The 15,565-nt window shown below is 41.9% G+C and overlaps 2 protein-coding genes across 2 annotated transcripts; both read right to left on the bottom strand.

The window, feature by feature from the left end:
- Positions 1 to 955: 955 nt before the first annotated feature.
- Positions 956 to 4,424, bottom strand: LOC145036752 (uncharacterized). Its single transcript, XM_078985226.1, has 4 exons — positions 2,171 to 4,424; positions 1,777 to 2,006; positions 1,516 to 1,656; positions 956 to 1,376 (listed from the first exon to the last, which is right to left on the bottom strand). The coding sequence occupies exons 1-4, from the start codon at positions 4,398 to 4,400 to the stop codon at positions 1,104 to 1,106; spliced, it is 2,874 nt and encodes a 957-aa protein (XP_078841352.1). The 5' UTR covers positions 4,401 to 4,424; the 3' UTR covers positions 956 to 1,103.
- Positions 4,425 to 12,562: 8,138 nt separating this feature from the next.
- Positions 12,563 to 14,783, bottom strand: LOC145036751 (thioredoxin reductase NTRB-like). Its single transcript, XM_078985225.1, has 2 exons — positions 13,571 to 14,783; positions 12,563 to 12,840 (listed from the first exon to the last, which is right to left on the bottom strand). The coding sequence occupies exons 1-2, from the start codon at positions 14,640 to 14,642 to the stop codon at positions 12,770 to 12,772; spliced, it is 1,143 nt and encodes a 380-aa protein (XP_078841351.1). The 5' UTR covers positions 14,643 to 14,783; the 3' UTR covers positions 12,563 to 12,769.
- Positions 14,784 to 15,565: the final 782 nt, after the last annotated feature.

The following is a 15,565-nucleotide window of genomic DNA, read 5'->3' as shown; positions in this document are numbered from 1 at the left end:
TAGGTGCATTGTGGTTCAATTTAGTTATTTCTCTTTGCTTCATTTGGATTAGAACACTTGTAGCTATTAAGCACATAGTTAAATTGCTTGTTTTGGAAGTTGATATATGTGTTAATTCAATGATGCTCATCTGAACAAGATTTCTTTGTTTTTTATAATATGTTAGTCATTTACCAGTGAAATCATTCGGATAATTAGTTATAAGGGAGATTGTTGAGCGTACCCCATATGAAAATAAATATAATAAAGAAATTTAGAAAATAAGCTACGGCTAAAATTATCATTTTATTAAGGGTCAAACCCATATGAAAATAAATATAATAAAGAAATTTAGAAAATAAAGCTATGGCTAAAATCATCATTTTACTGAAGATCAATCGAATCTTTCAAACGACATACAACTTAGAGTGGAAATCAAAACAAAAGAAAACCACATGGACCATCCAAATGAAAAAATAAAAATAACGATACATATGAAACTTGCAAATTGGCTCAAATCCATAAACCACATTGACCATCCAAATAAATAACGAACAATAAGGATGAAACTTGCAAATTGCCTCAAATTACATAGATGATTTATGTAATAGAAAACACATGAACAGTAACTAAACAAAAACCGAACATTTTTCATGTTTGGTTAACCAAAAAAAATCAATCTATACAAAAGGAAACTATTTGCTGGAAATTAACTATTGACCACCAATGCATTGCATAGATTTACAATTAGTATATACATAGCAAATCATCGGAAAAAAAAATCATTCGTCAATAGAAGATTATTCAACGTTTGCTAATTTGTTGCTAATTTGGAGGTTCTTTATATGTTGCTTTAGTTGTTTGTAGGTTCGATTTTCGGAGAGAATTAACAAACAAATGGTAAATTATATTTTCCAATATATTGTGTTTTCCTTGTAAGATAACATGTTTCGAAAAGAATTGCCGAAAAAAACTATTCGTCATCACCGCTTTGCACGGGTACAAATTTATAGTTGAATTACATACTAAAAAATGTAGAGTTGCCTGAATCGGATCCGCGTCAGCAACCGATTATTTAGAATGGAGAAACAATCACATCCAACTTAAGTTGGGCATACGAACGTCTAGCGCTTTTTAACACCCTTAACAACTGCACCAGGTGAGGCATGTATTCCACTATCAGCTTCAATGACAGGATAAGCAGCAAATTGTGCTATGCCGCACATTCCCTTCTTGTCAGGAATTCCACGGTGGAGTTTGTAGTATCCTTTGTCTCCCCACTCTTCTCCCCACGAGTTCTTCAATATCCAGTACTTGGTTCCATCCGGGTCTGTACCATATCCAACTGCTAGCGTTGAATGCAAAACTGTCGTGTCGCATGGTCCTTGCACAATTCCCTATTAAATTATTTACCTTAGTTACCTTATCATCCATATATATAGTAAAATATGAAAGAATGTGGTGCTACCTAGGTAGCATTTGTTAGTTTTTAAAGTAACAATAATATACATATTATGTATGTGAGTTTTGAGTTACCTCTTTATATAACGCTAAATTATCTCCCCATGACGTTGAAACAGCTACAGGTTGGTGTGCAACTGCTTTCAATAGATGCTCATCAGTTTCGTCCCTGGGGACGTCTTGATATCCATGAATTTCTACGGCGATATCTTTTGCCTGTCATAATTGAAAAAAGTTGACACAAACACATGCATATGCATGCAAATTTTAATTAATCCCTCAATATAATTAGTAAATGCACGTGAAATCAACAACTAATTAATATCGATGCATTACCTTTTCTAATGTGCAAGTCTCAACTACAGGTTTGTAAGGGTAGTTCTTCTCGGTAGTTAGACCTCCATTATTGGCGATGTATTTGAAAGAATCTTGAGGTGAGCCTCCGTTACATCCGCCTACATTAGCACAGTCGATAATTTCTTTTGGTGATAATTCTATTAGCTCGCCATTTACGATTGAATGGATTCCTTCAACGGAATCCACTGTTGGAAATGCATAGCAACTCCCTGCATGCAGTACGTACGTTTAATATTACAAATTTCAACGATGCATCGATCAAATCCTTAATTAATTATCATGCTTTTTCTTTTTAATTGAAAAGAACCATGCACGTTTGTTTATGTAAGTTGCAAAAAGAATTTAAAAAAAAGTGTAGGCCGGTGTTACGTACCACACATTCCTTGATTCTTGACACGGGTAACTGCATTATGGTTTCTCCAGTCCATCTCGGCAGGGACGTCAGTGACGTTACGATACTTGAAATCCCAATACCAGTTGTCCTTGCTTGCAGTAGCCTCTCTGCCATCTTTTGCCGGGCAACCGCCATCTTTTGCTGGGCAACCACCGCCCGAGCAACCGCCGTCCTTCGCCGGGCAACTGCCCCCGGGGCAACCACCACCTGGACAACCACCGTCCTTCGCTGGGCAACCGCCACCTGGACAACCACCGTCCTTCGCTGGGCAACCGCCGTCCTTCGCCGGGCAACCGCCACCTGGACAACCGCCGTCCTTCGCCGGGCAACCGCCACCCGAGCAACCGCCGTCCTTCGCCGGGCAACCGCCGCCCGAGCAACCACCATCCTTCGCCGGGCAACTGCCACCCGAGCAACCACCGTCCTTCGCCGGGCAACCGCCGCCCGAACAACCACCGTCCTTCGCCGGGCAACCGCCGCCCGAACAACCATCGTCCTTCGCCGGGCAACCGCCGCCCGAACAACCATCGTCCTTCGCCGGGCAACCGCCGCCCGAACAACCACCGTCCTTTGCCGGGCAACCGCCGTCCTTTGCCGGGCAACCACCGCCCGCACAACCGTCGTCCTTTGCCGGGCAACCACCGCCCGCACAACCGCCATCCTTTGCCGGGCAACCGCCGTCCTTTGCCGGGCAACCACCGCCCGAACAACCACCGTCCTTTGCCGGGCAACCGCCGCCCGAACAACCACCGTCCTTTGCCGAGCAACCGCCGCCTGGGCAACCTCCGTCTGCCGCCGGGCAACCTCCGTCCGCCGCCGGGCAACCGCCGCCCGGGCAACCGCCTCCCGGGCAACCGCCATCTTTTGCCGGGCAACCGCCTCCCGGGCAACCACCGTCCTTCGCCGGGCAACCACCGCCGGTGTTATCTATTGGTTTGAAAATAGTGTTCGTGTCTTTTGCTGGGCATCCACCACCCGGGCAACCGCTGTCCTTTGCCGGGCAACCGCTGTCCTTTGCCGGGCAACCGCCTCCAGAGCAACCGCCATCATTCGCTGGGCAACCGCCGCCCGCACAACCGCTGTCCTTTGCTGGACAACCACCGCCCGGGCAACCGCCGTCCTTTGCCGGGCAGCAACCACTGTCCGCTGGGCAACCGCCGTCTTTTGCCGGGCAACCGCCGCCCGGGCAGCAACCACTGTCTGTTGGGCAACCACCGGCCGGGCAACCGCCGTCCTTTGCTGGGCAACCACCGCCAGGGCAGCAACCACTGTCTGCTGGGCAACCGCCGTCTTTTGCCGGGCAACCACCGCCAGGGCAGCAACCACTGTCCGCTGGGCAACCACCGGCTGGGCAACCACCGTCCTTTGCAGGGCAACCACCGCCTGGGCAGCAACCACCGGCCGGACAACCTCCGTCCTTTGCTGGGCAACCACCGCCCGGGCAGCAACCACTGTCCGCTGCTGGGCAACCGCCGTCCTTTGCTGGGCAACCACCGCCCGGGCAACAACCACTATCTGCTGGGCAACCGCCGTCCTTTGCTGGGCAACCACCGCCCGGGCAGCAACCACTGTCCGCTGGGCAACCACCGCCCGGGCAACCGCCGTCCTTTGCTGGGCAACCACCGCCCGGGCAGCAACCACTATCCGCTGGGCAACCACCGGCCGGACAACCGCCGTCCTTTGCTGGGCAACCACCGCCCGGGCAGCAACCACTGTCCGCTGGGCAACCACCGGCCGGGCAACCACCGTCCTTTGCTGGGCAACCACCGCCTGGGCAGCAACCGCCGTCCTTTGCCGGGCAACCACCACCTGGGCAGCAACCACTGTCCGCTGGGCAACCACCACCCGGACAACCAGCATCCTTTGCAGGGCAAGGATTGGGAGGGGCACCCTTAAATCCAGTAAACTTGCTCTGTATCTCCTCACGAGTCATCCCTGCAAACCTGTTCAGCTCTAACTTAAATCCCAAGTTGGCCTTGTTTGTCTTGTGAACATGTTCCAGTCTAGACTTGAACGTGTTGTACTGTTTCCTTTTGGCTTCAAGGCTTATTTCCTCCAACTTGTGGTGGCTCCTCCATCTTTCAAACATAGCCTCCCTGCCCTCTTCCGTATGAACCTCCTTGTCGTCATATGTGAACCCCTGCACAACCCCCAAACAACAAACCAATGTAACTACGATTGATATCAAAATTAATTTGCTCCTTTCCATTTCTTGCTTCTCTAACTTTGGAGTCGAACTTAATTATGAGATTAAGAATGGCATGCAACTCGGATTTTATAGCTACACAGCTTCAGTGGATGAGAGGTCACAAATACAGTATACCCATGAAACACGTACGGTCAATTAACAATAACAAATCTGGTCGTACAACTACCCTACACGTGTCCTTTCGTGAAACTTTTTAGTGCATATATACTTAGTCAAATCCAAATTAATACATTTGTTATGAATTTTTTTTTTTCTTTTCCGAAAATTTTCCGGCATCTATTGTTCAAAGGGCAAGCAAGATGCTAGGCTTGAGGGGCGGATCTGTAGTTTAATAAAGGTATGCATGAATACCCTTAAACTTTTACAACAAGTGTTATTCAATATTTTAAATAATTAGTAAATACTAATTTTGCATACCTTCGTTTAAATACTTTTATACCCTAAGTGGACGGATTACAACAAAATTGGTGAGTTTATATCAATATTTTCTAGAACCTATTCGGCACCATTCAAGATATCAAAAATTTGAAGTCTAGATTGTTATATCTAAAACTTTAAGTCTTTCTATCTAGAGATACATATTTTAATTTTCATTAACGGAAGGCAAATAATAGACGAGCCACTTATCGTGAATTAGAAAATTTGTTCAAGCAAAGCTAAAAAGAAAAAATAAAAACGTTTGTTCTCAAGGTTAGATATCAAAGTATAAATAACAATTAGAAATGAAGTTTGGTATGTTTTTGGACTGTTGGGCAATGCATAGGTTATGCTAGTGTTCTCTGGAGAAATATTTGGTCATCCATAAAATATGCATTAACTTTTTTATCCGGACTCCAAACCATGCTCAGTTATTGCCTACATTCATGTTTTGACATGAAGAAAACATTAAAATAATAAAATTTAAGATTTAGGAAAGAGATTAATAAGTGACTTAATGGATCACTTAATATGATTTCAATACACCTTTTGATGCTTTTAGGTAATATTTGAGTTCCTAAATCATTCTTGAAGAGGAAGAACAATGTTAGAGTTAGAAGCTTTTATATACCTTAATTAAGGTGAGTTACAAAGAACACACATCCCTACTTACTACTTTCCATATTTTTAAAAGTTGCTTCTTATATGACTTGATTTCTAGTTGTTTATATATGTATACTTGTTACATTCATGAAAACAAGTTTTAGAAAGTTTTGATAGCAAAAGCTAGTCAATGTTTTAAAAGTGGTTTTGGCATCCTACTTGAACATAGACATGTTTGACCACTCATCAAATGCTATAGAAATGCCATGTGAATACTATGTATCTCAAATGGTGTTAAGTCCACGGTATTGGTCAAAAGTTACTCGTTATGGGTTGATGTGTCAGACCATAACGATGTTGTGACACCCCAAAGTTTGGAAAGTCAAGAAAAGAAAGAAGACCTCAATTTTAAGGAGAGACTCGACGAGTCCATGGAGGGATTCGGCGAGTCCGAGCGGGAACCGGGTCGTGGTGTAAGCGACCGACTCGGCGAGTCGGCCAAGTAGACTCAACGAGTTGGGTCTGATCGAGGAAAACCCTAAATTCGGGACTTGGAGCGTATATAAGCGTCTCCTTCTCCTTCCTAGGGTTCCTTTACTACCTCTCTACCCCAGAACACCAAACCCTAGCCGCCATATCCATTTTTGAGCTAGATCTTGCCTTGAGGAATGCACTAAAGCTTGGAGGAGGAAGAAAGACCTTGGAGGTGTAAGAAGGGACTGTAGATCTGGGATTGTGGAGTCATTTCAGAACAATTGGAGGTAATAAGCTGTTGCTTGGACTCCCTTTGCATCTAGATCTATTCTTATGTGTGAGTTTTGGTCATTGTTGGTTTGTTATGTAACCAATTCGAGTTGGAGGTTCAGATCTGAGGTTGCTACCTCAGATCCATGTTGGTTTTGGTCTTGAATCCCCTAAAGTATCAGCCCTTGGTATGTTGAAGAAGCATGGTTGCCATAAACCCTAATTTAGTATGTTTTGAGCATAGATCTCTCAATCTACACGTAAAGTTTGCCACTTTACGTGGGGAATAGGCCCTAGAAGTATGGATCTATGAGTTGGAAGTTCTGTTTGGCTCGAAAAGCCACTGCATGGATTGAGGACTGGATAGACTCGGCGAGTCCTTCGAGTGGACTCGGCGAGTAGCTTGAAGATGAGGAGGAACTCGACGAGTAGGATGAGCAGCTCGTCGAGTCCGATGAAGTTAGGCATGGCCTCGGCGAGTTGGATGAACAACTCGACGAGTTGGTTGAAGATTGTCTAGGACTCGGCGAGTCAAATCGCGAAACCCTAAACCCTTCGAGTTGAGACTTGAATCAGTGAGTCGGGTGGTGACTCAGCGAGTTGGACAGGACAGGACTTGGAACTAGTTGGACTTGGCGAGTCATAGACTGACTCGGCGAGTCGAGTCGCGAATAAGAAAGACCCTGAGCGTAGGAACTCGGCGAGTCAGTAGGTAAACTCGGTGAGTAGGGTTGACCTGGAAGGTTGACATTGACTAGGATTTTGACCTTGACCAGAGTTGACCTAGTGACCTTTGGAGGTCAGTTGGACTAAGTGTTTTATTGGCTTTTGAAGCTCGAAGAGTTAGTGGAGTAGCAGTTCGGAGTCAGAGGTCAAGTAGCAGTCAAGAGGATTAGCAGCATCAGTTCAGCAGTCTCAGGTGAGTTTCCTTCCAGTAGGGACGGGTCTAAGGCCACAATGCCGACCCGTTTAGTTAGCAGTAGTTTCCGGACTTCGGTCCGATGCAGTAGTTAGTATGTTTGATGCCTTCGTGGCTCAGACAGGATATATATGCTATGTTTTATGTGTTATGTGTTATGTGTTCCGGGCTACGGCCCGATGTAGTATGCAGTATATGTGTTCATGCTAGTTGATATGTTATGCTATGCTATGTTCAGTCAGTTAGCCCGGACTTCGGTCCGATGCAGGGGACAAGGTCCCAGTCAGTTTCCGGACTTCGGTCCGATGTAGGGGCAAGGCCCCAGTTAGCCCGGACTTCGGTCCGATGCAGGGGACAAGGTCCCAGTCAGTTTCCGGACTTCGGTCCGATGCAGGGGGCAAGGCCCTAGTTAGTCCGGACTTCGGTCCGATGCAGGGGACAAGGTCCCAGTCAGTTTCCGGACTTCGGTCCGATGTAGGGGCAAGGCCCCAGTTAGTCCGGACATTGGTCCGATGCAGTGGGCAAGGCCCAGTATGTGCTTTATATGTTGTTGTATGGTATGTGTTAGATTGGGGGAGCTCACTAAGCTTCATGCTTACGGTTTTCAGTTTTGGTTTCAGGTACTCAGTTTTCAAAAGAGGAGCTCGGGGAGATTGCAGTGCACACACCATAGTCAGTTAGCCTGGGAATGTTTGACTCTGATAATGATATTATGTTTTGAATTAATACTCGAGAATTTATGTTATGACTTATGATACAGTTTTTATAAATATGATTCTAGTAATGCTTTTAAAGAAATATTTTTTTGGTCGTGATTTTTGGGTCGTTTCAGATGTTGTAACGCGGAAACCCCCCCCCCCCCCCTCCCTCCCTCCTCCTCGTTGCATCTCGTTATTGCATCACTCGTGGTCATTACCACTGAAATGGGTGAAAATTTGAACGTTTAGTTACTCGACCGTTTGCAAACGGTCAAAACTTAAATTAAAAAAAATTACTTTTTTATCTTTATAAATACTGTTTTTAACCCATTTTTTTAAACCTTTCACTCATTCTCTCTATATCTTATACACATACTTTCTTTAAATTTTTAAAAAATAGAGCAAAACCCAACCCCCCCCCCCCCTTCTATCATAAAACCCAAACACACAACGAAACAAAACAGGCCTCTCGGATTTGCGGGTTATAAAAATTATTTCAATCTTTTATCGTCTCAAGGATCACCACAAATCTCATACCAAGGCGTCGCTTTCAATCTCGCTTCATCGTCACTGCAATTTCCCAACTCACCTTACCTTCACCAAAATTTATTTGGTCAAAACCTAAATTTACAACAAAATGTTTTCCCTACTTTTGCTTCGATGCAACAAACAACCAACACCCCATCGCCTACAACACAACCATTGGTTGTGTAACGACCAAAAATTTCAACATAATTTAAACTTTTCAAAACAATCCATTTTAATAACATTATTACAAAAAGGTTTTCAATACATTATTTATCAGAGTATTCCCAGATCCATTTCATAAAACATAAACTTAGTGAGATTCCCCCAAAATACCAACCACATATACGCCCTTCCAGGCTACGACCTTCCGGTCCAAAACATATTAACTTCCGGCCCATAACATAAAAAGCATACATAACATAACAGAACATAGAACAGTCATGCATATTGGGTTTACTGTGTGACTGGTCCGCCGTATCGGGCCTTCAGTCCACCGAATCCACCCTCCGAGTCTAGACATGTCCTTCGAGTCTACAGTGTGGTTGGTCCGCCCGCACTGGGCCTTCAACCCACCTGGTCCACTCTCTGAGTCTACAGTATGACTGGTCCGCCCGCATCGGGCCTTCAGTCGGCCTGGTCCACTCTCCGAGCCTCGGCATGTCTGGTCCGCCCTCGTGGGGCCTACAGCCTATCCGGACCGCTCGCTGGGCCTTCGGAATAACCGGTCCGCCCTGGGTATCTTGGCCTACAACACAAAGCAGGACCCGCCTCAACCCATCTCCAGTCCAAACAACCATGTGCACATACATACAATCATATAACAGTCATAGTCAACAAACCGATCAAGCAGATCACATAACATATCATTACCCTAACCAGGTTACCGACCTAACCAGTCACTAGCATAGCATCACTCTATATATCGGGAAACCGACCTTAACCAGGTCTCTAGCATATACCATCCTAGCTACCAGGATACAGACATATCAAACAATAACATAATAACCATATCCGAATCTCAATCCAAATAAAGGGTCGGCCTTTGTGCCTTAGACCCTGTTGATATAGTGAGGATAACTCACCTCGCGAATACCGATACTCTGAACGGAAGAAGCAGACTCTCGAACCACCAACTCACCGCAAAACCCGAACTATCCAACATAACAAGCATAAGCATTAGGTCAAACATACTTCCTCTTATCGGACCAAGACCAAAGTCCAAATCTCACACAAAGTCCACATTGGCCCAATTTACCAAATTGGGCCCACCTCACCAAATGGGCCTAGATCCAATATCCATAATATTAATTGGGCCCAAAATACTCTATTCATAATTTCCAAACTTGGCCCAAACACCAACAACCCACAAATGGCCCAACACAAAGGCCCAAAAGAAAGTCCACAGGAGGAGTACGTTGAGCGTACTCTCCTTGGTACGTTGGGCGTACTACAATGATCACCAAAATAAAACGGGGCTCTGGCCCGCTACGCGGGGCGGACTCGAAGGTTATGCGGGGCGTAACTGCGAGATCCATTAAGTCCTTTTAACATCTTAATGGCTTAAGCTCTTAAGGCCAAACTTCAGATCCATAGGCCAAATATGATTAGAAATCATAAAGTCTCAGACTTTATCACTTGGGACGCCCTTAAGCTCTTAATCCAAGGTCTTAATCCATTAAGACCCTTATAACTCATACATGGAATAACTATAGCCCTTGGGACCTCATTTTTATCACTCACGACCTCTCCAAAGGTCTGAAAGGACAGATAATCTTGACCAAATCGAACTATACAACAAGGAGAGGACTTTTGGGACAAGAATGGAGACAAAGCTTCAAAATACATAGATCTATGCCATAAGAAGGTCAAGCAAGAAACTTTATACCTTAAACCAGCTCCAAATGTGGTATTTCTTCAGATCTACAAGGTCCACACATTCTTCTTCTTCTTTGACAACTTCCCTTTTCTCCTTCAAGCCTTTCTTTTGCCAACAATAGCTTTCCAAGGTCAAACACACCCAAATATGAGAGGATACGAGATCTAGGGTTTCTTTGAGGTTGAAGACAAGCATAAGGAGGCTGAGGGGTGAACCAACATGTTCCTTATATAGTGGCTGACCCTAAAATAGGGTTTGAAGTTTCTGAGAGTACGTTGGGCGTACCTCCCTGGTATGCTGGGCGTACTCACCCGGCCACCCGCATCTATTCACCCCTCTACGCTGGGCGTACGTCCAACTTACGCTGGGCGTACCCAGCCAGACTTCAAGATCAAAAGCATGCATGCATGGGACCATTTTTCCACTTATACCACAAAGAGCTATAAACAACGGTCAACTTCGAAGCACCGCAACTCCTCTAATCTAAACCCACTCTCAAATAACTTTACATTCATACGAGGGTGACGAGAAGCCGAATACTTCTAACAAATACACCCACCCGAAACCTTCTCGGATGAAACTCATTTCTCGAAAGGGACCAGAATTACCTTTCTCTTAAATCTCAAGGACTCATAATTAAACACTTGAAGAACGGGGCGTTACAGGTTGAAGTGGAAGCGGGAGGTAGTAGGAGAGGGAAAGGGGAAGCAAAATCGAAAGGGAAATCGATAGCGGTCGAAACAGAAAATGCAGACATTCCACAATGGTGGACACCGGAGGAGGAATATGCTTTGATGGCGGCTTGGTGTGCTACTTCAAAAGACGATGTCCACATAAATGGAATGAAGAAATGAGCTTATTGGGGGCGGTGCGCAGTACGTTTCACGCCATTTTGAAGAAAAATTCTTATCGCAACAATGATATGTTGAGCAGCAAATGGAGTCAAATAACTAAGCGGTGCAGCAAATTCAATGGTATTTACAATCGGCTTGAGGTGTAACAACAAAGCAGAACCAACGACTTAGATTTGTTCAAATCTGCAATATATATATATATATATATATATATATATATATATATATATATATATATATATATATATATATATATATATATATCGGGTCGAAATGGGATATGTTTTCGAGTTTGAAAAATCATGGGAGTTGTTGTGAGCGGATCCAAAGTGGAATAAAACGCCTACATCGTCAGAGGTTCAATCCAAAAGGTCTCACAATTCTAGCTCGGTCGACGTGTCGGACGCACGGACTCACGTCGACCTAAACGCTGACACTGATGAGATCTCGGATGATATCGAGGAGATATCCCCATCACGACGACCTCCCGTACGCAACAAAGCGAGGCGTGCTGCAAGGCATGCGGAGGAGGTTGAAGCGAAAGCAAAAGAGGTGACGGAAATGAGAACGAAATTCGATGAACACAATTTATTGATAAAAGAAAAGAATGACTTGAAACGTTGTAATTTTGGAGTTCTTAGAAAGATGGGCACAGGAGAAGCAGGAGCAAAAAGAGAGGGAACAAATGACGCATTAGTTGTCAATTCTTCGAACGAGTGATGAGGGTTTAGCGTCTACTTATCTAGCGGTGCTACGAGCGATGAATTAACAAATTATGAAGAAATAGTTGGGTTAATTAGGATTGTTGTGTGATTTTAGAAGTAATTTGAATTATATTTTAGTTATGATTTTAGGTTTAAAGTTATGTTTTTTTAATGTAATCATAATTTTAGATTTTAAATATTTTTGTTTTTAAGATTTTATGTTTTATAAAAATATATTCATTCTAGTGATTAAAAACATTATTAAAAAAAAAAAAAAAAAAAAAAAGAGAGAGAGAGAGAGAGAATCGAAAAAGGAAAAAAGATCAAAAATAAAACATATTTATTTTCAAAAATTTGGTGTTGTATTTTATCCATTTTCCCACTTGATGTTATTACATCATTTGCTTATGTAGCGTATAAAATAGCACAAATTGATGTTGTATCTTGTACATTCATCTAATAAAACATTGTGCATTTTTTATTGCATTTATCATTTCATGAAACTGTGGATTACACAAAATAATAAACAGAATCTCATTTGCACATAAAACCCTCACAATTTTTAAAACAATAGCACTTCTCTCCATTATGGCAAAAGATTGATCTATCGTTTTCTTAAAGCTCAAATTATGTTTTTTTGTAAAAACATAACTATCAAATTGGAAGATCAATTTAATAATCGACTACAATACCATTGAATATTGAAGATCATTCAGCATTCAATATTGAAGATCATTCATTCAAAATTGTTTCGATCAATTTTGATAGAAACAAAAGTATAATGTTATAACCTTATGATCATGGCATAAATAGTAGAAGTGAAACAAATTAAATTTTGAGCATTTTCAACAGCATATCATCCATCATCCACTAAATAGTTTTTTTAAAGCAAACAAATATGATAAATAAATTAATTCTTGGCATATTCCAGCCAATAAAATATTAAATACCAATATTCTTAAATGTTATAAAGCCATACATGAATCAAGCTTTTATAAAATTTTCTTTCTTGGCAATTTGAGATCATCAATCACTCTTCCCTTGCTGGGATCCAATTTCCTGCAGATAATGTTCTGCATCTAAAGCTGCCATGCACCCTTCATCACAAAAACAAATTATATTAAAGGGCATTTCAGTCATTTATACAAATGAAGGAAGTTTGGAATTGAATACATGCATCTAGAGTGTAGTAGTGGTTGCCAAGCTTTATGTGTAAATATTAAATGATAATATAATACTTTCATGTCTTTTTTAATCATACATGTGTGAGATAAGTAATAATATTCCATTGCTTTTTTATAAAATCACATGCTATGAAAACTTTGTTGCATTTATTTGATTAGTTGAAATAAAAAAGATATCATAACAAATCTTTGTAGATCTTGCGATGATTCATACAATTCAAGATTTTGGGTCAGTTTGGAAATGATGGAATTTAATCATGTAGGAATGGAATGAGGAATGAATGGAATAAACCATTTAATCATGTCATTTGTTTTGTATGATTATAAAAAACCTAGGAGAAATTAAAGTTATAAATAAAAGAAACAAAAATTGTATTAATAAGAAGAAATAAACATTAATTGCTAAAGAATCACATTCCATGAGGAATGATACATTCCATTCCTGTGTAGCAAAATCAAACGAGATTTTTTCATTCCATCATAGAGCTTATTCAATGATAAACTTTCAATGAATCATTAACAAAACAAATATATATAGACGAATGCATCTATCAAAACCTTGTGTGAAGTATATAAGCGAATTAGTAATCAAATTCATTCATTTAAAGATAAATTGTTGAACAAAGAGTGATAAGAAACTTACCAGAACCAGCAGCAGTGATAGCTTGTCTGTACTTCTTGTCCTGAACATCTCCGGCTGCAAAGACACCCTTTACACTGGTGATGGTGGTTCCCGGCTTAGTCACAACATAACCATCGGAATCAAGCTCCAGCTGCCCATCCAAGAACTTAGTAGCTGGTTCATGCCCAATTGCGAAGAACAAACCAGAAACCTGCAAATCTGAAATCTCACCATTGACAACATTCTTCACTTTCAATCCTCCGAGAAGAGATTTCCCTTCTGCACCATAAGCTTCCTCCACCGCTGAGTTCCATATAACCTCGATCTTGGGGTTATTCATGGCTCTCTGTTGCATGATTTTGGAAGCCCTGAACTCACCTCTCCTGTGAATGATGTAAACCTTTGATCCGTATTTAGTTAAGTAATTGGCTTCTTCCATGGCAGAATCACCTCCACCAATCACTGCTAGCGGTTTACCTCTGAAGATCGGAGCAGCACCATCGCAAACGGCACAAGCTGAAATACCTTTGTTCCAAAACCCTGATTTTCCCTCACCGGAGCCGGGGAAAGTTAACCGCCTCGCGACAGCGCCGGTAGCGACAATAACCGAATCGGCAATAACAGATTTCGAATCGGTGAATATTTTGAAAGGAGATGATGAGAAATCAACTTTAGTAACAGTTTCCGAGAAGATTTCAGTACCAAACCTAATCGATTGACTTTTACATCGTTCCATGAGTTCAAACCCTAGAATGCCTTCTGGAAACCCCGGAAAGTTCTCCACGTCTGTTGTCGTCGTGAGCTGACCACCAGCAGCTATGTCATTAGCCATCCATCCTTCGAAGAGGAGAGGTTTGATCTCCGCGCGGGCGGCATAGATGGCGGCGGTATGCGCAGCGGGACCACTACCAATGATGCAGAGTCGGGTTTTTAGGGTTTGGAGATCATCCATAGCGGCGGCGGAAGTAGAGAACTTTGGAGATGATGTAATTGCAGCGGAGGCAGCGGCGGAGGAAGAACCGATGGTCGCAACTCCGATTAAATTGCGGGCTTTATAGAGAAGGTTTAGAAGTTTAGGTAAACAGGGCTCCATTTATTCTAGAATTCGGCTTTTCTGCGAAAAGTTAAAAACCGGTGGCGCGTTAATTTTCAAGGGATTTGACCTCAATTTTTTAAGGCGGGAAAAGTGGCCGCCGGTGGATACTAGATAGGAAGACAACCACGTCGCCGATTGCCATAACAAATGACGAAATTTAAATGGGAAATAATTTGATACTTTCCCACATCGATATCAATCGAATTTCGCTTTCCCCAATCAACAAACAAAACATAACTTTTTGTTTCTAGAACCCAAAGCAACCATCATATCATATATGATATCATGATTTGATGTAAATTTACTAATTCGTAGAAACTTGATTAAGAACTAACGATTCTTGGCTTTGTGATTTTTATAAAACGTCTCATGATTGATCTTTTTGGGCAATGAATTCAACAAATTGCATACCTTTCTACATAAAACTTCATTTGGACATGTGAAATTTCATTGTGTCTACCTTAGTCATTAGTCATATTGTAATAAGGTGTAACTTTTTTTTTCTACAAAATTACATTCAATTATATGATTATCTTTTTCCTTTTAATAATAACTGATTTTAGTGTTAATGTATTATGTTTAATAACTGATTTTAGTGTTAATGTATTATGTTTAATGTCATCTCCAACCAAATATAAAATCTCATTTTTTTACATTAAAATGATATAAATTCATTGCCAACCTTATTTTGACATTAAAATGATACAAAAATTTCAAAAAAATTATACTATATCCATAAAAATCAGGGGTTGTCGGTGTCACTATAAGCACCACAGTAGAACTGCCCTAGGGTGTTTGACTATTTTGACTAGCCATTCAACCGCTAGTTTTGCATCTTTCTTTATTTGTTTTAATAAAAATTTACCTATAAATATCACAACATATAACCATATTTAATTTATTAAATATAAACATCTATA

The sequence above is a fragment of the Lactuca saligna genome, chromosome 3 (assembly GCF_052625555.1).
Source record: "Lactuca saligna cultivar CGN05327 chromosome 3, ASM5262555v1, whole genome shotgun sequence".
NCBI lineage: Eukaryota > Viridiplantae > Streptophyta > Magnoliopsida > Asterales > Asteraceae > Lactuca > Lactuca saligna.
This window is presented reverse-complemented; position numbering and strand designations above follow the sequence as displayed.